This window comes from Trichechus manatus, unplaced genomic scaffold (assembly GCF_000243295.1).
Source record: "Trichechus manatus latirostris isolate Lorelei unplaced genomic scaffold, TriManLat1.0 scaffold00004, whole genome shotgun sequence".
NCBI lineage: Eukaryota > Metazoa > Chordata > Mammalia > Sirenia > Trichechidae > Trichechus > Trichechus manatus.
In genome coordinates this window covers 32,472,760-32,500,173 of record NW_004443940.1, presented here as the reverse complement: position 1 = coordinate 32,500,173, position 27,414 = coordinate 32,472,760, and the positions used below count along the sequence as shown (strand labels likewise).

The window sequence follows — 27,414 nt, the reverse complement described above, 5'->3', positions numbered from 1 at the left end:
ATGGTCCTTAAACTTCTACAAGCTCAGGGTGAGCGTTCCCGGTTACCCAGCAGCCGGAGGGCTTCTCTGTGCCGCTCTGTCTCTAATGTTCACAAGTAGAATTTTGTAGAATTAGAAGAATTCCTATTAAAGTGCTGTGAAAAGGTCGAATAAAAGTGTAAGAAAGTGATGATATAATGTCATCGTTTAAGAGGATGACTTCTACACTGTGTGTAAGTAATAACGTGTATGTAAATAAATATACACAAAAGTAGAAATACCAGTAAAATGATTCCCATGTACCCATCACCCAGTTTTGATAGGTATCAACATTTGCCATTCTTGTTTTCCCCCCATACCCCACTCTTTATTTCCTGGAGTATTTTGAAGGTAATCCGGGAGCCCATATTATTGTACCCAAAATAGTATATGTCTCTAACAAATAAAGACATTGTACCTTTTAACATAAGCTAAGGAAATATTACATGTAACAAAATTAAAACTAATTCCTTGATATCTTCTGATTTTCAGTCCATGTTTAATTTTTTTCCACTTGTCTCCTAAATGTCTTTTATAGTTGGTTTGTTCCAATCAGGATCCAGATTAGATCCACACATTGCATTTGGTTGATATATTTGTTTCTCTTAATCTGTAGCCACTACTATCACACCCCCACCCTTCCCTTTGTGTTCGTGGCATGCTGTTGATTAAAGATACTAGATCTTGTGTTCTAATTGCATTCTCCTGATGTTAGTTAACATGCTTCTCTGTCCCTGTAATTTCTTAGATCTAGAAGCTTGGCTACTTCCTGTTGCCTTCTGTCAGGAGGCACATGACCTGGTCGTCTCGTTTCTAGTGGTGTTAAAATGGATCAGTGGATTTAGGTTATTGGCAGCCTTGTCCATTATAAAAGTTTCCCATTGACTTTTCACCTAATAGTTTTAACAGCCGTTGGTGATCATCACCTGTGTTCAGTATTTCATTAGGAATTGCAGAATGGTGATATTCTATCATTTCTTCTGCATCTATTAGCTAAAATCTTTCTCTGAAGAAAAACTTCCTCTGAAATACAGTTCCTTCAAGAAGGGCAGGATAAAAGCTTAATTCTTTCCCTGTCTTTATCAATTTGCGAAATAATAAGACCCTAACAACTTCCACTACACCTGTCTCTTCGTTGTTGTACTGTGGTGGCTTGTGTGTTGCTGTGATGCTGGAAGCTGTGCCACGGGTATTTCAAATACCTGCAGGGTCACCCATGGTGGACAGATTTCAGTGGAGTTTCCAGACTAAGACAGACTAGGAAGAAGGACCTGGGGATTTACTGTTGTATGTAGGGTCACTGTGAGTTGGAGTCGACTTGACGGCACCACCCTAGCGATAACAGCAACTTCCAAAGGTGACTAATGAGTTTAATTTTGTTCTTTGGATGTTTGGGTGTCGTTTTCATCTAAGGGTTTTTTATATAATAGATGTGTTTTAACCCATTGAAGTCATCAATGTTTTTGATACTCAGATTGTCCTATCTTTGGCCATAGGAGCCATGGTTTGTATGACCTTTTGACATGGCCACAGTATTCTTTAAACTCTTCCTTGCTTTCTAACACTAGATATCCCAGGTTTATCTTGCAGAGGGCTTTGCAGAAAGCCCTAGACCTGGAATCAGCCATATCCCCAGGGAGTCCTGGTTCCTTTTAGTTGGAAAAGTATTAAGAAACCACAATCTGGGCATATAGTTATGTGTTTGACAGGTAAAATGATTGAAAATAGTGTCTTTGTTCCATTGAGAAGAATATATTACCTGTCCCTACATTCCAGACATTTTTATATTACAGTCATTTTGGTACTTATGCCATAATTACAGTAACAGCTACCACTTATGTACTTAACTGTGTAACTGATGCCGTGATAAACTTTTGGCATTGTCTTTTTTTCCTCATAAAAGTCTTGTAGGTATTTTCATTCCCGTCGTATAGATGAGGAACTTGGAAACTCAGCTTGAACAGTTTGCCCAAGGTCCCAGTGCTGAGATTTAGACTGGTCTTTGTGACTACCTCTTCATTATGCATTACGTGTTCAGCTGGGCATAGTAGATAGAGAGAAGCATAGTACTTTCAGAAAGGTTTATTCTTCATTGGGGGTATAGCATTTTGAACATGAAATTAGAGAACAAATTTGAGTACAGTTTCGCACCCAAGTACCAGATTTAACTGATGATTATGGAAAGGCCGAAAGTACTCATGAAGAAATTGGGATGGGATCACATAAGGAGTAATTTGCTAGTCTTACAAATGACTGTTTTAGGGAGTACAGGTATCCCCGGTTCCAAACTTCTAACAGATACCTGGTTGTTAAGAACAGACTGCCATAAAGCCTATTGTATTAAAAATTTGAGTTAAATACAGTGGTTTGTAATAACAAGTTCACGTACTGCTTTGTGATGCTCATGAAAACGTTATGTTTCTTAAATGTTTTATATGCGTAGAAAGGTGAAATATGTATTTTACCATTCAATGCGTATATTGGAGTCCTCGTGGCACAGTGGTTAAAGCGTTTAGCTGCTAACCGAAAGGTCGGCGGTTTGAACCCACCAGTCACTCCACAGGAGAAAGATTTGGCAATCTGCTTCCGTAAGATTTACAGCTTTGGAAACCCTGTGGGGGCAGTTTTACTTTGTCATCGCTGTGAGTCAGAGTTGACTTGATGGCAGTGGGTTTGGTTTTTCGGTTTCTGCTTATGCTATATACTAAGACAAACATTTGACTAACTCATGCTAAATAAGAACATATGTACCTGCTCTGACTTACTACAAATTCAACTTAAAGACAGACTTAGGAACCGATTTCATGTGTAACCCAGGGACTGCTTGAAGTTGGGTTGATAGGGTAATTAGATGAAAAGTGCCGTTGAAAATGATGTGCTTAGCATGAGTCTTTAGGAAAGCCTTTGAGGAGATGGTCTCTCAAATGGCATCGCTAGCCCTAGTCTCTTAGTCTTCATTGTGTTGCCCAATGTTTGCAAAAAAAAAAAAAAAAAAAACCAGAAAAAAATCCATTCAGGGTTTCCAAGGAGCGGCGGGTGGATTCAAACTCCTGACTTTTTGGTTAACAGCCACATGCTTAACCAGTGTGCTACCAGAGCTCCAGTTTTGACTTATTTGAACATCAAAACTTGAACTTTTCACTACTACGTTTTTAGCAAATGTGGCGTATTTGTTACTCAGATATTGGGCTCCAGTTCTGCTTTATGGTGCTAGACAAGATGGAGGGAGCTGCCTGCAGCCTCTCTCTCATTGAAGACAAACTCTGGGCTGAATGTAAACCTAAGCTCCCTCCGGCCTCTGGGAAGTAAACAACATTAAGCAGGTTGAGAACCAAAGTAAAAATTGGAGTTAACAACCCGTAGTGAGTGAGTTTTGCATTTCCCTCTCCTTTTTCTCTTTTTTCCCCCAGTTTTGCCTTTAGGGCCTGCCAAATCCTGGAACTGTGCAGTGAGTACTGACAGCAAAATCTTCAGGAGAAAGTCCCTATTTCTAGCCAGAGGATCAGGAAAAGGGGCTCCCACATGGCAGAGAGTGTGGGGGAGGGATTCTCAGTGTTTCTTTTTCTCTCTCTTTATCCTGACCTTGCCCCAAGGCCAACCCTAGTCAGGATCTTTGGCCAGAGGAGCCAAAGGGCTCCTTGATGTCTGAGGAGTTTAGAGGGACTTCTCATGATTTCTCCCTCTTTTTATTGCTTTTTCGGCCATAAGACAGTCCCGCTTGTGTCAAACTTCACAACAACCTTGGAGGATAAAACTCTGAGGGAACTTCATCTCTGCGGTCAGAGGAACCAGAAGGGACTCCTGGGAGCCAGAAATGCAGGGAAAATTGTGGAGAGAGGGAAGCTGGAGAAAGAGGATCTTGTAATCGTGTTTAGGAATTGACACGTGTCCCAGACTCACCATCGAGCTGTGTGCTTGGAAAAGACCCACAGAACATAGCCAACGCTTGGAGAACTGAACTCTGTTGTAAACCACTGTCCAATTCCCAGACTTAACCTCTGAGTGGCTCGTGTGCCTGCTAGACCCAAACAGCATAACAAAGACTTGGAAAACTGAACACAGAAGGCAAGATAGAATTTAGGGTGACCCCAACTCTGTTGACTGCCTGCTAAGACCAAACCTTGACCTTATCTAGAGAATTTCAGTAGGACTCACTGTCTTAAAACATAGTATTCAAAATGCCCAGGATACAGTCCAGAATTCCTCATTATTCAAAGAACCAGAAAACTCTGACCAATAATCAAGAGAAAAGGTAATGACTCTCCAACCCAAGATGACCTAGATATTGGAGGCTGTTCCTGTGACTGTCCTCCATAAGATGACAGTGAACACTGTAGAAACCAATGGAAAGAGACGTTTCCAGGGGATAAAGAGGAACTGGAAATGTTATAACTGAAAAATACAATCTCTGAGGTTAAAAAAAAAAAAAAAATCACTGAATGGGCTCAATAGCAAAATGGAGATGGCAGAGGAAAGAGTCAGTGAACTTGAAGTCTACCAAAAACCCTCATCCTAAATCTCACACATTATACAAACGTTAACTCAAAATGGATTGTAGTTCTAAGTGTAAAATGTACATCTATAAAATGTTTAGAGGAAAACATAGGAGAAAATATTTGTGATCCTGTATTAGCAAAGAATACTTAGCTATGACTCCAAAAACATAATGCATAAAAGGAAAAAATGGTATATTTTGATGGAGTCCAGTTAAAAAATTTTGATCTGCAAAAGATGCTATTAAGAAAATTCGAAGACAATCTGCAGACTGGGGGAAAAAGATACCTGCCAATCACATATATGACAAAGGACAAATATTTAGAATCTTTGAAGGGCTCTTAAAATTCACCAGTAAGAAAACCAACCACTCAACTTAAAAATGGACAAAAGGTTTGAACACTTTGTCAGAGAAACTATAGGGATGGCAAATAAGCACATGAAAAGAATGCTCAACATCATTAGTCACTAGGGAAATTCAAATTGAAACCATAGTAAGATACCACTACATATCTGTTAGAATACATAGACTAAGAAGAAGACCTCTTACCAAATGCAGGCAAGGATGCAGAACAGTTGAAATTCTCATACATTGCTGGTGGGAATGTAAAATGGTATAAAGTCACTTTGGAAAGTTACTTGTAAAGTTAAACATATATTTACTCATCAATCTCATTCCAAGATAATTGCCCAAGGAATACGTTCACACAAGAACCTGTACACAAACGTTTATAGTAGCTGTATTTGTAATTTGCCAAAAACTGGAAGCAACTCAAATGTCCTTCAGCCGTTGAATGGAAAAACCGTGGTACATCCATACAATGCAAGTCTGCTTATCAACAACAAGGAAGTATTGATACATGCAACAATGTGGATGAACCTCAAAGCCATTACAGTGACAGAAGCCAGGCCGTAAGATCACACTGACGTGACATTTGGGATGGAGAACAGATCAGTAGTGGCCAGAGGTTAAGGGAGGGCGCGAGAAAGGTTTGAGTACATGGGACAGCACAGGGTGGTGGAACTCCTCTGCGTCTTCATCGTGATGGTGGTTGCACAACACCATGCATTTGTGAAAAGTCAGACTGTACCCCAAGAAGATTGAACTTTACTCTGTGTTAATTTGAAATAAAAGAAAAAACCCACTGCTGTCAAGTCAATTCTGACTCATAGCAACCCCATAGGGTTTCCAAGGCTGTAAGTCTCTATGGAAGCAGACTGCTACGTCTTTTCTCCTGTGGAGCTGCTGGTGGTTTAGAACTGCCGACCTTCCGGTTAGCAACCGATTGCTTTAACCACTGCACCACCAGGGTTACAGTATATAAAAAAGATAGTTTTTTACATGAGTATCCGTTTATGTTTTAGAGTGTGTGTCTCTGAGGAATGGAGTATTTTTAAATAGTGCTTTTCTCAGGTGATGAACAAGTAGTGCAAACCTGAAGTTTCCCTTTTTAATCCCTCAGGTGTTGAAGTGCCATCAAAAGACTCATTGCCAAAGAAACGGCCAATTTATGAAGATAAAAAAAAGAAAAAAGCACAACAGCTAGAAAATAAAGAAGGTTTGTATATAAAATAGCCTCTGATTTAGAAACCATTTTGTTCCTTTTCCCCACAATTTTCAAAACAGAACGTCCTTTAAGAAGAAATCACCAAATTGGAAATGCGAGTGGGACATATTTCTGTCGGTTTTACTCTGATCGCTGACATTCTCACCTGATTCAAATAGCAGGCTGACGGAAGAAAGTGCTTTCCGACATCTGGGTCCTACCCTGTGAATGATAATTACTAATTCCGAAAAACACAACTGTCATTCGTATTTTTTCTTTCATTGCTTCTCAGCCTCCTGTGATTTTATATTCTATTCCTTGGGCAGAAAGACTAATTTCCTATAAAATATCATGTGACTGATATTGAAACAATGTTTTCTAAACTTATTGGAGAAATAGGTTTGCACGACTGGTTTTTATTCAACACTTAATGGAGTATCTTACAGAAATTATGTGTGGAAGAAACACTGTTCACTTGGTCTCTACCCTTTTTCAGTGTCTGAACAGATAGAACTGAGTGCTGCCGTAGAAGTCGTGGATCAGGGAGCACCAGACAAAGAGGAGAGCGCACCTCCTGTAGACCCAGGCCAGTATCGTTAGCCACTTGACTAATTATTTCCTGTTAAGTGGCCTTGATCTGTCACAGCTGTCTTAGTTATCGTTAAATAATTTGGGGAAACCAAATTTCTGGCTGGACAGCCTTTTCTTGTTATAGTTCTTTCTTTTCTCTAAACCATTTCTTTTTATTTCTCATCTTGAAAAGGTATGGAAATGAGACTTGAGTCAGTTTTATTCTTTTTAGTAAAATATTTTGGATTTTCTCTGGTGTTTTTATTTATGGGTGAGAATCTTAGGTAGTTCCTAGAAGACCTGAAGTTCTTTATTTAATGCCTCAGAAGCAAACTGAAAGCATTTTTTAAGTAGAACTTGTTAAGAATCACAAAAACTGGCATTTTAAAACCTTCTTAAGAGTCCAGCTTCTGTTTGCTAAATCGAATGCAACTTATTCATTGTGTGTGTGTTTCGGGTCATATTTGTACCACCAGAAGCCGTTGCTAATTTAGGTGGATGTTTCGGGTAAAGGTTTCTGAGTCTCACTTCCTCCTCAAGATGACTTATCCACACTTCCTGGTAAACAGTAATTACTGTGTGGAAGGAGATAGCCCCGGTTACCCCCACCCTCCACCCCCGCATCCACTTTTCGTTTGAGAACAGGTTTTGCCTGTTTGGATTTCAGTAAAATGAGAGTCATCATTGGTAAGGAACTGTATTAAATGTTTAATATTACAAAAATCTTCAAAATTTTCGCTTTATGGCTGTCTTTGGATGGAAGAACAACATTGTTTCCTTGCTTTCAGCTGGAGTGGTGCTGGCAGCTTTGTATCTGCAGCTTTAGAATGCAAATATTTGGATATATCTGTAGAAGTTAAAGTAAAACCTTAGGTTTATAGTATGAGTTAAAAGATTAAAAAAAAAGGCATGAAATTTTATTTGTCCTTAAGTACAAACTGAGTGCCTTTTGAGATCTGTAGGAACATTTCAATATCTGGGTGTCTAATATTTTATTTACCTCAGATATGAAGTCTGGGTTAAGTCTATTATGAAATATCCAAAATAGTAGGAAATTGTGAAGCATTTAGTATATTAGTAAACTGTAGCATGCTAGCTGTATTTAAAAGATACAAAGATTGAAATTGTATGCATTTTTCTTGATGATTAGAAACATTCCTTTGTATGTCAGAGCATGATTTTCTACTTTTCTAAAAGCAGCCTCATATTTCTAGGTAATTTCTGTGCTTTTAATAAAGACTTTTATTTACAGAAGAGGAAGAAGAAACTGAGGATGGTGGATTGGATGATTGGGAAGCTATGGCCAGTGATGAGGAGAGAGAAGAAGGTGATTAGCTCATAAACACGTGAACAAATCTCATGGTTACTGGGGGTGTACGTCCTTGAATGAATAGTCAGTCCCTTGGTTAGAAAAGCCCTCTGAACCTTCTTTAGGACATGGACCAGTCTTATTTTCCTCCTTGCCGTGGTTCTTAGATCCTCACATGGATTCTCATCATGAGTGAATGGATATTCAGAAGATTATTTGTAAGGCAGTTGCCTGGGGTTTTTAGAACGCATTTTGTCATAGTGATGATGTTATAAATGGGATTAGGTTATTAAAGCTAGCCTACAAAATCCTCTTCACCTTAAAATAGAGTGTAAATATATAGTTCCTGATCACTGTGAATAAAAAGTGTTTTTCTTTTTCATTACTTTCTATCCTTTATGACAAATCTCTACTTTCTGTGGGTTTTTCGAGATAGATGTTTGGCTCCCTGATGTCTGGGCCTTTTTCCTGATGCACCTTCAGTGCTCTGCGTTCTTCTGTAAGCGTGGCTTCAGCCAAATGCCACACGTTTCAATACGATGATACTTTCTAATTTCCATTTTGATATCTTTTACCTATGATTTATTTAGAAGTATATTTCTTAATTTCCGGAAGTGGGATTTGCTGGCTGTCTTTTCACTGCTTCAGTGTGATCAGAGGACGTACACGTGATTGTGCCCTTTGAATGCTGAGACTGGCTTTACAGTCCAGCGTGCAGTCACTGAGCATAAACATTTCACGTGTTTATGTTCTTGTAGCAGTTGGGTACACTGTGTTCTGTATTTGGGTCAAGTTTACTGATCATTTTTGTTCATGTCTTTGAGCTGATTTTTTGTTTGTTTCATTCCATATTTTTCTCCTGTTAGCTTGGAAGTTGTGTGCTTTCCCACTTTGGGTTAGTGGTTACTCTAGATGTGCATCTTTGAACTAGCAATAGTTAATGCTGCCCTCTTTCCAGACGACGCAAGGACCTTCGAACACTGGAACGACAGTACCTACCTCTCAATTTATATTTCATTATTGCCATTTCTTTTAATTCTATATACGTACACTAAACCCTATTAAAAAAAAACCAAACCTGTTGCTGTCAAGTCTATTCCAACTCATAGCAACCCTATAAGACACAGTAGAACCTGCCCCATGGGGTTTCGAAGGAGCGACTGGTGGATTCCAACTGCCAACCTTTTGGTTAGCAGCCGTAGACCTTAACCACTGCGCCACCAGGGCTATATGTATGTGTGTGTATATATACGTATATTTAATGCTGCGCAGTGTACTTGTAGAACTGTAGGAATCATTTGAGGCCAAGGATGATGTTGTCTTTCTCCAAGGAGGATTTCTGTGTTCCATATTCAGGATTGAGAGGATCTGAAGGTGACCTGCTGATAGTGAGGAGGTCCTCCTTACTTCACGTTCATCCTTATTTTTGGGGTATAGCTCTTTACCCCCCAGTAAGGGGGTTACCCAATATCCATTCACCCCATGCTCCCCCACCCCCACTAATCCTTGGCAGTCCTGGACTCCCAGTGCCTGGCCCCCTTGCACGGAGGGGCTGGTAAAAGCATGGCGTAGACTCTCCAGAGTCAGCCTGTGGCCTCGGGGAAAGCAGTAGTGAACATTCGTTAATTTGGAATTAATGCCATAGGGTAATGGTGCTGCCTTAGTTAGCACACTGGCAGTATTCTTCTCCCTTATGTGAAGGTTTCTGTGCCTTGATTTAAATGTATCATTTTAACTTTCATCTATTTGAAAATCTATTTCTTTTCCTTAAAGAAGGAACTACTGTACATATAGAAGTCAAAGAAAACCCTGAAGAGGAGGAGGAGGAGGAGGAGGAGGAGGAGGAGGAAGAGGAGGAGAGTGACGAGGAAGAAGAAGAGGAAGGGGAAAGCGAAGTCAGTGAAGGCGACGAGGAAGGGGAGAAGGTTTCAGATGACAAAGACGCGGGCGGAACGTTGGACAGGAGGCCGAGTAAAGACATGAGCTCGGAATCCGAATGTGACTCTGATGGCGATCGAACTAAAGAGGAAAGGACTTACGACAAAGCAAAACGGAGGATTGAGGTATTTGTTTTTCCCTTTGTCTTCACTGTTTTCTCCCCGCTACCTGTGATCATTAGAATCGTACTATGCAACTGAAGAGTTTTCTTGAGCAGCCCTTTTAAAATACATTTTCAGGCAGATTTTGTCTCTTTTTTGTAATGATGAGACACACATGGTCCTTTGCACTAGTCTAACCCAACAATCTCACTCCCTTACCACACTCAGCATGGTGACTGCTTCATTGTTCTTCTTTTCTCCAAATTGTAATGTGTCTTTTGAGTGATGATTGGTGCATACATGTGCAGAGGTATTCTGAGCATGTCCCCTCTAGTTATAAATATCAATTACGTGTTTATCTCTCACATTTAGCTTAGTCAGTGTGAGGCTGATTAAATTTGTCAAATGTGGTGGGACTGAAGAGGTGACTGTTTAGTAAAGACCACATACACACATCTCTGGATGTTTTTTGTACTTAATTCAGTAGACTCAGTAGACTTCAATAGAGTTTTCTTTAGGTTCTGTCAGCTTAGCCTAAATAATCTTATCAAAAACTATCATAGCGTGCTTGAGAATGCGTAACAACTTTAAAACTGAGTTTAGCTTTCTTTTTCTTCATCTTTTCATGTATAATTCTAATTTTTCAGCTCCTGTGTTGTTTTAATACTTATATATCAGTGTTTGAATTTTTCTTCTGTAAAGTCTAGGTAGGAATACATTTTCTGAATTTCCAAAGGACCAAGGAGGTCGGTTGTTCCAAATTAGGGTTTTTCACCCTTGGCACTGTTGATATTTTGGTCGGCGAATTCCTTCTCGTGGGGGCTCTTCATTGTAGGATGTGGAACAGCATCCGTGGCTTCTGCGCACTAGATGCCGGTAGCTTTCCCTTCTCCTCCCCAAGGTGTGACTCCACCTCTTCCCACCGTCTACGCAAACCTACCCACTTGCTGTGTGCCCATGTGAGAGCCTGCTAAAGTGTCTGTACTGTGTTTGCTGATTTAAAAACTAAAAGGAGTATTAAGCAGAAAGTAGATGTTTCCCCATTATCCCACTCCCCAGGCTTGTTAATAGTTGTATGAGGTTTTTTTAAATGTTTAATTAAAAGTAAGTTAGATAAGTTTATAGATGCATATTCTTTTTTTCATATAACAATATTCTGCGAACCTCAACACTTTTTAAACAGTTTTGTTGCGGTATGATTTACATACCATAAAATTCACCTGTTTTAAATGTACTATTAAATGTTTTTTTTTGGGGGGGGGTAAATATAAAGAGATGTACAATCATCACCACAGTCCAGCTATAGAACACATCCGTCACTCCCAAAAGTCCCTTTTGCCCACCCACACCCCCAGCCCAGGCAACTGCTAGTCTTACCTTCTGTCTCGGTATTTGCCTTTTCTGGAATTTTCATGTATATGGACTCATACAGGATGTAGTCTTCTGTATCTGGCTGCTTTTACTTCGCATATTGTTCTTCAGGTTCTTCTAGATGGTAACATATATCAGTACTTTGTTCCGTTTTATTGCCAGACAGTATTGTATGAATAGACCACTCTTTATCCAGTCACCAGTTAAAGGGCATTTGAGTTGTTTCCACTTTTTTATAGTGCTGGTTATAAACATTTGTGTATGCATGTTTGCCTTACATGTTTTATTTCTTTTGGATGTATTCCCTAGGAGTGAAATTGCTCAATTGTGTGGTAAATTTGTTTAACTTTTTAAGAAACTACTAAACTGTTTTCCAAAGTGGTTGCACAGTTGAGGGTTCTGGTTTCTCTATGTAGGTGCAACTCTTGTTACTGCCTGTCCTTTCGAGTATAGCCATTCTAATGGGGGTGTGAGGTAGTATCTTGTTGTGGCTTTGATTTGTTCTTTCTTGACCTGGAGCATCTCTTCATGTCCTTATTCCCCATCCCTGTATCTTCGTTTGTGAAACATCTATTCAAATTTTTGCCCATTATTTTAATTGGATAATTTGTCTTTTTATTACTGAGTTGTAAGAGTTCTTTTCATTTTCTTACTGGTGTCTTTAAAGCACAAAAGTTTTTAATTTCGGTAACATCCAATTTATCAAATGTTTCTTTTATAGAACGTGCCTTTGGTGATGTATTGAGAAAATCTTTGCCTAACTCAAGGTCATATATATTTTCTTCAACTATGCTTTCTTCTAAAAGTTTTATAGCTTTAGCTCTTACATTTGTGTTTGTGATCCATTGTAAGGTAATTTTTATGTATGATATGAAGTAGGGGACTAAATTCATTTTTTTTACATGTGGATATCCAGTTATCCCAGTAATATTGGTTGAAAAGTCTGTTCTTTACCGCTTTGAATTCCCTTGGCATGTTTGTCGAAGATCATTTCATCAGAAACATTAGGGGTTTTTTTGGACTTTAATTCTGTCCTACTAATCTATAAATCTGTTCTAATGCCAGTACCACACTTGTCTTGATTACTTAGTTTTATGCTAAGTTTTGAAGTCAGTAAGTGTAAGTCTTCCAACTTGATTTTTCCTTTTCGAGATTGTTTTAGCTATTCTGGGTCGCTTGCTTTTTCACATAAATTTTAGAGTCTGTCAATTTCTACAAAAAGCCTGCTAGGATTTTGATAGAGATTGTGTTGAATCTGTAAGCTTTCCATCTATGAACATGGATTGTCTCTCCATTTATTTAGATCTTTCATTTCTCTAAGCAATGCTTTGTAGTTCTTAGAGGACAAAATTTGCAATTTGGTAAATTTGTAACTATTTTAATCTTTTTGATGCTATTATGAATGCAGTTATTAATTTTTTTATTGTTCATTGATAGCATATAGAAATGCAATTGATTTTTTTATATTGATCTTATATCCTACAACTGTACTATAATTTTTTTATTCCAATAAGTTTTTTGTTGTTTCCTTAGAATTTTCTGTAAATAGGATCATGTCTGTGAATAATTTTACTGTTTTCTTTCCAGTATGATTTGCGTCTTGTTTCTTTTTCTTGCCTGGTTACCCTGGCTAGAACAACAGAATGTTGAATACAAGTGGGTAAGAGTGGACATCTTGCCTTGTTCGCAGTCTTTGGGGGAAAGCATTCAGATTTTCACCATTAACTATGATGTTCCCGGTGCTGTGTAGCTGATTCTGACTCATAGCGACCCTATAGGACAGAGTAGAACTGCCCCGTAGAGTTTCCAAGGAGCGCCTGGTGGATTTGAACTGCCGACCTTTTGGTTAGCAGCCGAGCTCTTAACCACTGCTCCACCAGAGCTCCAACAACAACTATAACATGTATGAAATAGTATGAAGTTGTTTCTCTACCTAAGATAGAGGCTAAATCTTGACTGTTTGGTCTCATATAGTTGATTGTTTGAGAAAGCACGGTACTCAGGGGTGATATTATTTCATAAGCCATCTATCACTTGACTGAAAGGTGACCTCCAGGAGTGGCTTCAGTTCTAAGTTCAAAGGGCATCTTAGGGTGGTAGTCTTGGGGGCTCTTCTAGTCTTTTATCGGTCCAGTAAGGCTGGCCTTTTTAGGAATTTGAGTTTTGTTCTACATTTTTCTCCCAGTCTATCCGAGACCATCTGTTGTGTCCCTGGTCAGAACAGTCGATAATGGTAGCTGGGCACCATCTAGTTCTTCTCGTCCCAGGCTAGACAAGGCCGTGGTTCATGTGGGCTGTTAGTCCTGTGAACAAGTTTTCCCTTTGAATATTTGGTCTCCTTTATTCTCTTTTGCTGCAGACGAGTAGAAAACAATAGTTGTATCTTAGATGGCCAATTGGAAGCTTTTAAGACCCTGCTCACTACTCACCAAACTAGGATGTAGAACAAAACTTTATGAACTATTTTATGACTGAGTTGTCCCATGAGACCACAATCCTAAGTCTTTTATCCCGGTAAACCAATCGCGTGAGGTGTTTGGGTATGTCTAGGAAGTCTCCATAACCGTGCCCCTATATACTTTATTATGTATATGAATATGTATGTGGCACACACAAACATTTATCATTTTAATATTTATAAGGATAAGTTTGCTGCATACAGAATTCTTGGTTGACAGTTCTTTTCCATTCAGTACTTTGAGTATGCCATCCGACTGCCTTCTGGCCTCCATTGTTTCTGATAAGAAGGCAGCTTTTGTGGCCAGGATTTTATTTTTGACTTCGGTTTTCAGCAGTTTAACTATTACGTGTGTAGGTTGAATATCTGAGTTTATCCTACCTGGAGTTGCTTGAGCTTCTTGAATGTACAGATTAATGTTTTTCATCAAATTTTGGGAGTTTTTGACCATTATTTCTTCAAATATTCTTTTGCCTGTTTCTCTCCTCTCCCTTTGGAAACCCCCTTACATGCACATTGGTACACTTGATTTTGTTCCTCTGGTCTCTGAAGGTCTGTTCATTTTTCTTTCAGTTGTGCAGATTTGATAATTTCTATTAATTTAGCTTCAAGTTCTTTGATTCTTCTGCCAGCTCAGATCTCCTGTGAGCGCCTCTAGTGAATTTTTAAATTCGTTGTTGAACTTCTTAACTCCAGAATATTCATGTTATTTTAGAAATAATTTGTTTCTCTTTATTGATACCTTTCATATGATGTGTCGTTGCCATCCCACTTCCCTTCATTTCTTTAAACGTGGTTCCCTTTAGTTCTCTGATCATACAGTAAGCCCCCGGGTTACAAGTGTCCGACTTATTGGCAACTCAAACTTGCCCTTTAATGTTATGTAAATTTGCCCTCAACTTTGGAATGATTGAACCAACCCCTACTTGCAACAAATTCATCACAATGACCTTTACGTGCTGCACGTAAAAGGCTTTGAGCCTTTTCTTGCACTAAAGTAAGGCTAAATAAGAACCGTATGCATCTCTTCCAGCTTACCTGCCAATTCTTAAAGATACAATTAGGAATGGGTCTTGTTCGAAACCGGGGACTGCCTGTATTCACAGTAGCTGCTTTTAAGTCTTTGTCTGCTAAGTTCAACTTCTGGGCTGCTCAGAGACCGTTTCTATCGATTGTTTCCTGGTTACAGGTGACATTTTCCTGTTCCTTTTTACGCCTTGTAGTTTTTTTTATTGACAAGTGGACATTTCAGATAATATATTTTAGCCACTCTTAATTTAGCTGGTCCCCTACAAGGGTGGTGGTTGTGGCTATTTTTTATTTGTTTAGTGAATTGCATGGGCTAATTCTGTCTGTTCTGTCATGTAGAGCTACGAATGTCTTTTCTCGCCTTTTTGCTTCTATTTTTTCTTGTAATTCTTGTTTTTATGAACCTGGGTCGGCGTATGTTAGTGCTCAGCTAATGATTCTTCAGTGGTTGTCCTTGATCCAATAAGGCTTCTGCCTTTTGCCAGTGGATCTGTGTATGGCTTAAGGGATACATTCAAACTTCAGAGTGTGCTGCTCTGCTGTGGTTTTTAACTGTATACGCTTGCAAGGTCTCTTTGAGCTGAGAATGAGTAGCTCACTGAGGACCGTTCTGGTCTTTTCTGAGTGTGCGTGCAGCCTTTCACGTGAACACAGCCTTCCAGACCGTGGATCTTCGTGTTCAATTTCTATTTGATCTTTCAGGCTATCTCTTCACCAGTATTGAGACCTTAATGTAGTGGTGATTTTAGCCTTCCTTCTGTATTTTCCAGTGAGATCACTACTGTTTTTGATGACAGCCTAGGTAATGAAATGTCCCATCCTACAGTCCCACACCGCTCCCGCCCCTTGGAGCTATTATAGGAGTGGGAGGAGTGTGATGGACCAGCCGCTGTCTAAAATTCCTCAGATTTGCGTTACTTTTACTGAATGTCAGAAGATTTTCTGGAATTAAAAAGTTCTCAGTGTGTTATATGCCTTTGACCAATTTCCAGAGTCTTTAGATGGTTGTTTTTTTTACTATTTTGACCAGTTTTATCATTGTTTTTTAGAGAGAGGATTTGCTGAGCTCCTCATCCCACATTTAAGAAGTTCTGCTCTAGTTTTACAGCCACGTTTTCTATTTGTTTTTATAGAAGAATCCTAATGTAACTTCATTGTTCCAAAATCTTGTTACATTCATAATTTTCTGAACTTGATCCCAGACTTCCTGAGTCAGAATCTCCATTGTGGATAAGAGTCTCTACTTAACGTGATCCTTACGCAGCTAGACAGGCATCCGCTCTGGGGTTTGGAAAATACTCGTTATGAAATCCTCCACTAAGGAACACTAAGTTGTTACTAATTTTTCATTATTATAAACGAGACAGCAGTGAACGAACACTGTTGTACATTTTTGTCCCATCGTTGCTTCAGGATCCTAAGAGGTGAAATTTCTGATTGAAAAATCTATATACCACACAGCCCTCCGGAAGAGTATATCACTTTACCAAGTGTGGGAGAGGACACAATTTTCATCCATTTCAAATCTGATTGAAGTCCTGCGTTTGAATTTGAATCGCAGCTACTGTGAGGCTATAGTGTGCTGCCCTCAACTCGTGTGTAAGCCCCACTTCACACTCACCACCACTTGTGTTATTCTAAAAAGTTTTCACGCCAGGAAAAAAATCCAGTGTCTAGTGCTAGAAGTGAAAGTGAAGAGCTCTTACAAAAATAGTTTATAGCTGGAAAATAGTTTTGTAAATGACACTACTTCAGGGTTTTGATGAAAATCTATTTCATTTGAATGCCGGCTTTACTGTCCTTGAAAGGTTGTCATTTTGGAGAACTTTACTGGCAAATATTCCTGTTTGGTCATCAGAAAGCTGAAGTATTTAGGTCAGTGCTACAGAGAAACGATTTGAGGGAAAGCTTTCTCACAATTATTAGCGTCCATGGAAGTAATAGTGCCTTGGGAAGGCAGTACTGTATTTTTTCACAAATAATGCGCCACGTAAATAATGTACCCACACACATAACGTGCAGAAATAGTGAAATTAAGTAAAAACAGTTCTGGCATAGTGCACCCATGCATATACCACGCATGTCTCGTGACATTTCCAGAAGTGGATTTCAGCTTCATTCATCCATCCTCTCATATTATAGGTAAATGATATCGTTATGTTCATTTTCTTTAATCTCCTGCTTATGTGCATGAAAACAGTACAGAAATGTTTCTTTGATCATAATTGTATAATAAAGGTATAAGCCATGGTCAAGAAGTCATGGATCAAGTTTGGTAGTCCCCAGTAATCGGAAAATAAACCATCGAAACTGTGTGTTTGTTTCTATTAATTTAAGTTGATAATTACAGTGCATTAGCTCAACAGTTGAATGTGAAAACCTTATCAGATCTCTTAGGTGAAACTATTCAGTTATGTTAAGTCTGCTTATTTCATAGCTTAATTATGTCTGTTTAGTATTGGTTGAAGTCAGCAATGTGTAAAAAAGCATTGGCATAGCACGCTTATGAAAAGAACATTCAAGGGGCTTATGGGTTGGCAAAGAAAGTATAACACGTGTTATTTGAGGAAAAAATATGGTAAATGTCTTTGGACTTAGTTAAGCATAGGCTTAATAAACACTCTTAATTGAGGAGGTTTTATAGCATTTGTATGCTGGTTAAAAGTTTGAAATAAATTACTTTTAAGGGTCTTTACAATTCTTAGGTTCAGTCTGATGAATTTTTTTTTAATGCCATAGAATGCCTTTATATAGACTTCTACATAAATTAGAGGTTGCACTGTGTAGTAAGTATGACAGAAAAATCAATTCATTTTTTATTCATTATATTTTATTAGCTTTGTACAGGTGTTTAGAAAGTTTGAGCTGACACTTTACTCAATTCTTACTTATATTTAACAGTGCTGCTCTGAAATCTGAAGCCCTGGTGGCATTAGTGGTTAAGAGCTCGGCTGCTAACCAAAAGGTCGGCAGTTTGAATCATGGGAAGGCAGTACTGTATTTTTCCACTAAAAAAGTGCCCACGTAAACCCTGTGGGGCAGTTTTATTCCATCCTATAGGGTCGCTGTGAGTCGGAACTGACTCGATGGCACCTAACAACAACACAACACCCTGAAATCTATAAATCCACACCAAACAGGTTTTTTTCCTTGTCCCAGGGTGATGTGATGGAAGTTAGATTGTGAAGTTTACATTGTAAAATGTAATTACATGTCATCAAATCAGCGAAGAACTTGGATGCAGATTGTGGTGTTCTGTTACCTAGGGAAAATAAATGACAATGATGAAATAATATTTTGTGATTTTTTTTTTTTTCATCCATAGAAACGGAGACTTGAACACAGTAAAAATGTAAATACAGAAAAGCTAAGAGCCCCTATTATCTGTGTGCTTGGACATGTGGACACCGGGAAGACAAAAATTCTGGATAAAGTAAGAAAATATTTTATGCATTGATAGGATTTTTTGAATAAGCAAATGATACCTTATAAAAAAGCTGATAAAAACCATAGCACACATAGGCATCTCTGTATAAAATAAGTAAATTACTAATTTCTTACTACTTTTGCATCTAAGTTTTTCTACTTCAAAATACAAATCTGAATTTCCTATCTTCTCACAGCTCCGGCACACTCATGTCCAAGATGGTGAAGCAGGAGGTATCACACAACAAATTGGGGCCACTAATGTTCCCCTTGAAGCAATTAATGAGCAGACTAAAATGATTAAGAATGTAAGTACACTGTCTTTCACACGGGTGTTTTAATCTCTAGCAAAAATTGAGAAACTATTTTGAATGTAGAAAAAAATCACAGAGAACAGTGTAACAGAGTCCTGTATTCTCACCATGCAGAATTAACAGGTGTAAAATTTTGTCCTCTTTTGCTTCAGATCTTCTTTTAAAGAAATAAAATATTAGCTATTGTAGGAGCCCTCACATTCCATTTCTTCCCTCTTTCCGGGGCAGCCATTTTTCAGAAGTTGGAGTATATCGTTTGCCTCCAGCGTGTAATCCCTTACCATGTATCTTCACATTTAAAAATCTTTTCTTCCCCCCAGTCTTTCTTTCTTTCTCACAAATTGATTATATTTTCTTTATGTGCATTATTAAATATAACACCATAAGGAAAATCACATAAGTGTAAAGTTTAATGAGTCAGACACCCCGGTAAGTGCTATCCTTGCTGGAAGACTGAACCTCGACAGATCCCTCAGAAGCCCTCCCCTTGCCCCTTCTGGATCAACACCCTCTTCTTCCACCCCAGAATCCCTTTTCAGGTCATCTCTACCTTTTAATGTGGTAGGGGTTGCAAAATGGTGGCATTCCAATCCTGTCATCCATCTTTGTTGATTGGATTACTTCTGTAGAGAGACTTCACCTCTCCTGTTGGCTGGTTATTCAGTGAAAGTAAGCACGTGAGAGGCAAAGTGAACACCCAGTCCTTACCTCTATTCTCAGCGTTTAAAATAGAGAGCGACCAGTGTGGTTGTGTTTTGTATTATGAACTAATGGATGTAAACTTTCTTACTGTGTTTCAGTTGTTACTGATGCTGAGATAGTCCCATCTTTGCCCAGTAACCGGCTCCTGGGTCTTTTCATGTAATTTTTGCAGTCTTAGTGTCTGACTGCATCCACGTGTCTGGTATACACAGCAGGATGTTCGAGGCTCATCTCGGACATATCCTGTCCAAGGCCTGGAATGGTGGTTTCTTCCTGAAATCCTGGTTCGTGTTAATGGAAGATGGATCTCAAGACCACGGTCCAGACACTAGGCTGTGGGCAGAGCTAGGGAATTAAAAAGGGAGTCCGTGTGTTTGTGTCAAAGCAGAGCTCCGATGAGCTCGTGCTGAGAAGTCTACTTTATATTTAGGACTTGAGGGTGTTTGCTCAATTAACCTCTTCTTACATCTGCGGAGCCCTGGTGGCCCAGTGGTTAAGAGCCACAGTGAGCCATGGCTGCTGACCAGAAGGTCGCCAGTTGGAATCCACGAGCTGCTCTTTGGAAACTCTACGAGGCAGTTCTACTCTGTCCCACAGGGTCGCTATGAGTCAGAACCAACTCTATGGCAATGGGTTTTACTCATCTCTCTCTCTCATTTTTCCCTGCATTGAGACTCCTGGGTCTGAAAGACACGCAGGATGGTAGAATTAGAATATCACATAATTACTCATTTGCTTTATCCTGTTACACGTACAGTCTCAGTAACAGTGCCCAGACTGTCACCTGTGTGGTTACTGAAACCGGTTTTAAAAAGCTTTTTTGTGTAGAACGCCTCCCATTCATTCTCCGTGTCAGTGTTTAGTTCATTTCATTCTAGCAGTTGTGCTCCTGCATGATCAGTGTGTGTTAATTAGGATCCAGTCAGAAGACACCCCACACAGCAGTGTGGGAGGGAGATTTGGTATAAAAAGGGAAGAAAGGGATTGCAGTAAGGTGAGTCAGTCAGGAGGGGAGAGAGAGAACAGTGAAGAATACCTTAGAGCTGAGGGAAGGGTACCCAAGATGGAATGAAATTGGAGGTGAGAATGCTCCCCAACGCTGCTATTCAGACCTCATTGGAGGGGTGTGGCTGAAGCCCACCGGATGTTAGCAAAGTACCCTGGGTTGTCCTGGGCCAGACTGGTCCACAGTCTCAGGCTAATGCCGCAGACAGAGAACCTACCGTCTCCTGGGGCCAGGTCCACGGTCTCAGGCTAATGCTGCAGACAGAGAACCTACCGTCTACTGGGGTGCAGACAGAATTGACCAGGAAGCTGCCCCAGAGGCTGTTGACCCGCTTCTGGAAGGCCATCTGGAGTCCCAGCTGGATTCCTGGAAAGCTTCCGGGAGCTGGGAGGTTGCTGTGACTCACTGAGAAGCTGTCACTAAGAAGTCACCTGGAAGTGAGCTGTGACACGCCCAGGACTTGTTGGTAGCAGTGCCTTGAATTGAACTTGGTAATATGGCAGGTTCTTTGGTTTAATGCTGCTGAACTTGGGGCTCAGAGCACTTTGCGGGGAGGTGCTGGTTACTGCAGGAATGCCACTCTCCCAGTGTGGGTTGGTTTACTAGCGGAAGTTGGGGAGGTGCCACCCCAAGGAGCTCCCCACCCCAACAGAACCCCGTGAGCTCATGGAACCCGGAAGAGAAATCCCCTTCCTCCTCCAGTGTCCCGTGAGCACCCTCTAATGACAAAGCTTAATGTTGCTGGTTGTTAAAGGAGAATTATTTACAAGGTTCAGTTCCATTATCCCAGAAGAGGTGAAAGTAGTGAATTTGGAGCTGAAGATGAGTCAATTGATAACTGACACACAGAAGATGCGTTTTGCAGGCTAGTCTCTGCCTTTCTTCCTTATTTAGTCTGAGTTCTGCAAGTAAAAGAGTCTGTGAGCTTCTCTCTGCAGTTTTTGTTCAAATTTTGGTTTTATAAAGCCCATTTTCTAGTACATTGCTGAGGAAGGAATCATGGGAATAATATTCTTGAGTTTTGAATATTGAAGAGCTATTTTATGGCTTTTATGCTGGAAAGCCCCTTGGCTACATATAAAATCTTCGGTCATGTTTTCTTAAGTGTATTAAATGTTAGTCCAGTTACTTCTGGCTGCAGGATTGCTGTTCAGGTTTGATGGCAAGCTGATTTCTGTCCCCTTAGAAGTGGTTTGGTCTTTTTGCACCTCGGATTTACTTGTTGTGGTGAATTTTCCAGTTATGTGCTGTCATATTTCAATATGTAGTTTGAAGTGTTTATTTCAGTACCGTTTTCTTGACTTACAGCTTTTAGAATTTGTTGTTTCTTTGCTTGGTTATTTTTCAAGGATTCTGATTATGATAATCAGAAGCCTCTCACAGGAGTCACTTTCTCTCAAATTCCTCTGCTCTTTTCTGTTTATTAAAACTTTCCTCCTTGCATCTCGTTTTTCAGTTGTGGTATTCAGGCTTGTGTTCATTTTAGTTTAATCACTTTTGAAATGATTTTTTTTTTAGTTATAATTCTTTGCTGTTGGTGTCTTCGGATATTCTCTTCATTCTTCTACTTCCTCCTTTTGGAGTTAGAATTCACAGCTTCTCATTCTCTCCTGGTTTTAAGTCCTTCCTTTACTGCTTCAGTGATGTTAAATGCATTGTTTCTGTTAACAGACGGCCTTTGGGAGTACTGATCCTGCTGTTATTTCTGACTCTCCATTATTAAGGATTATGTCTCCCGTGGTTTGTAATGTTTAGTTATATTCTCATCTTCACCTGGAGCTTTTACGTTTGTTAGTGCCACGTCCAGTATGTTCCAGGAGTTTCTCCACAAAGCCGTTTTACATTTGCTCCTGTCGGCTGCTCCTTTGAGTTTTCACTAGCTTAAGGCTGCGTTATCACTTTGTAGCTTGGGAGTTGTGCACTAAATATATGGGTAGTATAAATTCAATATAAGCTTAGAGTTATGATTTTTAACAGATTACCACCTCTCTTCCTGAACCTAAATTTAAAGACCTATTTCCATTTTCTTCTTTGTGCTGATGGTGTTTTTATAGTTCCCCCCTAACACGGAAGAACTTCAGCCCCCTCAGGTCCTGTTTTATGCAGGGGGTCTCAGTTTCAGCCCCTTGCTTCACACGGGCCCATGACCATGAATTCTGTCTTGACTGGATGTTGAACACCAGCCCCCAGGGTTAGAACTTACAGTACTGTCCCTCACTCCCTGAGGCAGAGACTTGGATGCCATTCTTGTGACTCCACGTTCCCTCCTCATTTCTAGCACGTGGGGATTTTCACTTTGTTCCGCGCTGTGTAAGTTGAAATTTATTTTGGTTGTATTTTATCTAGTATCAGCTTATCCTACCATACTGGTAGAACATCAAATCTCCTGTCATTTTAGAACATGGATAAAGAGCAGGGTTTTTGTTGGGCCTGTATCAGAGTTCTCAGGCTGACCTTCACGTGACAAGTGGTTGTAATTCTTTATTGTTCGTATTCAAGAAACTGAACTAGAAATACTTCATTATGGGGCTCAGTGAACACTGACATATACAAATTTGAATGCAAATTTGAAACATTTGTATTTGAATCATTTGGACATAGTTCAGGAGATAAAAGTTTGGAAAATTGTGAAGATTAACGAAAGTGTAGATAAACATAGTACGCATGTATTTTTGTTTTTGTTTGTTTTTGATGTGTGTGTAACTTGCATTATTACTTTTTAGGTGAAAAGAGTAGGTCACAGTGGGGCCTGTTGTAATGTTGTTTGCATTCATTTATGTACTTTTGTCCAGAAAATCAAGCGTTAATGACATTATTTGAATAAAGCAGGGTATGAATTTATTATTTAAAATTTTAGATCAGTGTGGTAAATTTTCTTTAAAATATACTTTGGGATATTTCTGAGAGTTTAGAGTCAGTTTAAAATTGGGCCAGATAAACTTTGGAAATAGTGAGACCCTCCACTTGGATGTCAGCCTCGCGTAGGTCTCCCCTCTCAGACAATGGCTGCGTTTCTGTCACACAGCTCTGATCATCTGCTCTGCCTTACAACACACCTTAGTTTTACACCTCAGTAAAGGGGCTGTTTTCTCATTTCAGTTTTTTTTTCTGCAAAACTTTCAATGTTAATGAAAATATTAACTGTTGTGCTTTGCTGGTTGACTCACTGTTTTAAAACAATTTGGAAAAGAGAGTGGTGATATTTTTCAGGTTTTGTGGCAAAATAATTGTTTTATAAAGAAGGTTTCATTGCTCCAGCTTTCTTAAGTTCTGCACTTGGCTCCCATGTGTTTCTAGTTCGACCGAGAGAACGTACGGATTCCAGGAATGCTGATCATTGACACTCCTGGGCACGAGTCCTTCAGGTAAGAGCAGTTGGCGTCTTCGTCATCAGGCAGACTGCTGAGACCATTAAGTCTAAAAGTTTGGCGGGTAAGAAGATCTGATTAGCCATTTACCTTTGGTGGCAATTTGAGATCTTTGGTCCCTGTAAGCGCCAGTCTTCAGCTGACTCGATGTAGTAGTGTTTTATTTGGATACTTGTTTCTTATAGAGGGAAGTCTCTCCTACTTTGAAAGAGCACCTCTTTAATGTGGGATGCAGAGCTAATCCTAATCCACACCACCTGGTCTGTGTCCTCTGAGACCCCCTGCAGGTTGGATAGTATCCTTCTGTGTCCTGAGCATAGTCCTTAGTGCACACAACTTGGTCAGTAAAATTGGTAGAAATATTGGAGTAATTTCTGGAACTAACTCATTCCAGCTGATGTCAGTTCACTGTGTCTGTCAGATAAGCATTTGGCAAGTTACAGCTACTGGCACTTTAACAGTTTAATGCACGTACTCTTGTTTGTTTAGGTGATAAAAAGAAATTAAATTTTGAATTTGTTCAAGTAAAAGTGGTCATTTCAGGGCTTTCTATTTATACATCTTCTCTTTTCAACAGTAATCTGAGAAACAGAGGAAGCTCTCTTTGTGATATTGCCATTTTAGTTGTTGATATTATGCATGGTTTGGAACCTCAGACAATTGAATCTATCAACCTCCTGAAGTCTAAAAAATGTCCCTTCATTGTAGCACTCAATAAGGTAAGCTCTCCTGAAAATTTAATTGTGAACACATGGTTTTCTGTGATTTTTAAGAAGCATTATAGTATAATTTACATATAATAAAATGTACCCATGCTAAGCATACAGTTCAGTGTGTTTTGACAGATTTACCCACACATATAACCACCATCGTTCAAACAGAGACCATTTCCATATTCCCACAAAGTTCCCTCCTGGTCCCGTGCAGGGTCAGCCCCCTCCCGCTGGCCCCAGGAAACGCTGGTCTGTTTTCTGTCTTTAGAGACTAGACTTGCCTGTTTTGTAACTTTGTATAAGTGGAATCATACTATGTGTGATCTCTTTAGTCTGCCATCTTTTGCTCTGCAGGTGATGATAGATTTACATGTTGTTGCATTTATCATAGGTTGTTCTTTTTATTGCCGAGTGCTATTCCATCATACGGATAACACCACACTGTTGGTCCATTCCCTATTGAAGGACATTTGGATTGATTCCAGTTTCAGGTTATTTATTAATAAAGCAGCTATGAACACTTACTTACAAATCTGTGTGTAGACATTTGTTTTTGTTTCCCTAGAGTAAGTACTTAGAATTGCTGGGACTTATAGTGTGTATATGTTCAACTTTATGAGAAACTGCCAGATTTTCCAAAGAGGATATACCATCTCATATTCTCACCACTGACTTATAAAAATTCCATTTCTTCACATCCTTGTCAACATTTATCCTACCTGTAGCCAAAAAAAACAAAACCAAACCCATTGCCGTCGAGTTGATTTCGACTTACAGCAACCCTATAGGACAGAGTAGAACCGCCCCATAGGGTTTCCAAGGAGCAGCTGGTGGATTCGAACTGCTGACCCTTTGGTTAGCAGCTGAGCTCTTAATCACTGCACCACCAGGGCTCCACTAGGTATATAGTGCTAAGTTAGTGTGGTTTTTGTTTGCACATCCATGACGACTAATGCATTGAGCATCTTTTCATGTGCTTATTTGCCATCTTTATCTTTTCGTGAAGCATCTGTTCAAAGTCCTTTGCTCACTTTTTTCATTAGATTGTTAGTAGTTTTAATGTGTTTTAAGAATTCTTTATGTATTGTTGATATAAGTCCTTTGTCAATAACGTGTATTACAGATATTTTCTCGTAGTCTGCAACTTGCTTTTTTTCATTTTCTTAACGGTGCATTTTGAAGAGCAGAAATTTCTAATTTTGGTGAAATTCAATTTATCAGGGTTTTTTTTTTTTAACGATTTGTGTTTTTTGTGTTCTATGAAAGTATTCTTTTTCTGCTTCAAGTTGGGGAAAATTTTCTCCACTGTTTATAGACATTTAAGAGATTTAACTTCTACATTTAGACTCTGATCTCTTATGAGTTAATTTTTATGTAAAGGCCCAGGTTCACTTTTTCCATATGGTTGTCCTTGGAATCTTTGTAAAATATTCATTGACCATATGTGCAGTTAAACGGACTGTTGGTACAGTAAATTATCTGAGTAATTCATACTTCTGGATAGAAATGATTTTATACTTTAGGCATTTTCGGGAGCTATTACTCTTAAATTCCTGAGTGTTCTGAGCGCTTTAGAGATGTTTCTCATGAGGAAACTTTTCCAGATTGATAGGTTGTATGACTGGAAAAAGAGCCCTGACTGTGATGTGGCCGCTACTTTAAAGAAGCAGAAAAAAAATACAAGAGATGAATTTGAGGAGCGAGCAAAAGCTATTATTGTGGAATTTGCTCAGCAGGTAAGAAAACTTTCCCGTCTTTATAAAGAGCCTACATCATACAAACGTTGTTTTCTTCTTTTATTATGTTGTAATGAAATGATCATTTTCATTCATACTAGTTCTCTTCCCTATTAACAGCAGTTCCATAGTGTCTTTCTTCCTTTTTCCCTTCTCCCTTTTAATGTCAGAGCACTGATACTTCACAGATCTCCCTTTGCAGTCTGAATGATTTAATTCAAAAAATCAAGTAGGCCTGGAGAGAAACGACTTTAATATAGGTAATACCTACGTAATGTACGCGATCACTTCCAGAGTGTTTTGAGGAGTTTTAGAATGGTGGACCGTTTGCTCATTTAGCTTCTCGTTAGTCACTCCTATCCTGGACACTGTCTTCCTTCCACAGTTAGGCATTCTGGAATGATTTTCTTCCTGTGTATCTAGGGTCTGAATGCTGCTTTGTTTTATGAGAATAAAGACCCCCGCACGTTTGTGTCCTTGGTACCCACCTCTGCCCATACTGGCGACGGCATGGGAAGTCTGATATACCTCCTCGTCGAGTTAACTCAGACCATGTTGAGCAAGAGACTTGCACACTGCGAAGAGCTGAGAGCGCAGGTGATGGAGGTAACGACCCAGCTTTTCAGCTTACTCCCTTTTTGTTTTTTTTTAACGGGGCTTCTCTGGTGGTCATCACTGCTTTTCAGTTCGGTGAGCACGGTCCATCACAGCATCTATTTCACTCCCTTTGCATCGATTTTAGGTTAAAGCTCTCCCAGGAATGGGTACCACTATAGATGTCATATTGATCAACGGACGTTTGAAGGAAGGAGATACAATCATCGTGCCTGGAGTAGAAGGGCCCATTGTAACCCAGATTCGAGGCCTCCTGCTCCCTCCTCCTATGAAGGAACTACGTGTGAAGGTAAGCCGAGGTGGTGAGCGTTCACAGATGGGGCTTGTATAGCTTGTAGAAATCCTCCTGAGATCACCTGTCCTGTGAGAACGTAAGCCGAGGTGGTAAGTGTTTACAGATGGGGCTTGTACGGCTTGTGGAAATCCTTCTGAGATCACCTGTCCTGTGAGAACGTAAGCCAAGGTGGTTAGCGTTTACAGATGGGGCTTGTACGGCTTGTAGAAATCCTCCTGAGATCACCTGTCCTGTGAGAATGTAACCCGAGGTGGTCAGCGTTCATAGATGGGGCTTGTACAGCTTGTAGAAATCCTTCTGAGATCACCTGTCCTGTGAGAACGTAAGCCGAGGTGGTGAGCATTTACAGACGGGGCTTGTACGGCTTGTCGAAATCCTCCTGAGATCACTTCTGTGAGAACGTG

General features: G+C 39.6%; 1 protein-coding gene across 1 annotated transcript in view; it reads left to right on the top strand.

The window, feature by feature from the left end:
- The window catches only part of EIF5B (eukaryotic translation initiation factor 5B), a 73,361-nt gene that overhangs the window by 35,657 nt on the left and 10,290 nt on the right, over positions 1-27,414 (top strand). The window contains exons 7-17 of the mRNA XM_004369315.1: positions 5,976-6,071; positions 6,556-6,645; positions 7,882-7,956; positions 9,712-10,001; positions 18,161-18,268; positions 18,459-18,569; positions 23,581-23,648; positions 24,229-24,370; positions 25,969-26,100; positions 26,524-26,706; positions 26,843-27,004. Coding sequence (XP_004369372.1) covers positions 5,976-6,071; positions 6,556-6,645; positions 7,882-7,956; positions 9,712-10,001; positions 18,161-18,268; positions 18,459-18,569; positions 23,581-23,648; positions 24,229-24,370; positions 25,969-26,100; positions 26,524-26,706; positions 26,843-27,004 — 1,457 coding nt within the window. The remainder of the gene's footprint in view (positions 1-5,975; positions 6,072-6,555; positions 6,646-7,881; positions 7,957-9,711; positions 10,002-18,160; positions 18,269-18,458; positions 18,570-23,580; positions 23,649-24,228; positions 24,371-25,968; positions 26,101-26,523; positions 26,707-26,842; positions 27,005-27,414) is intronic.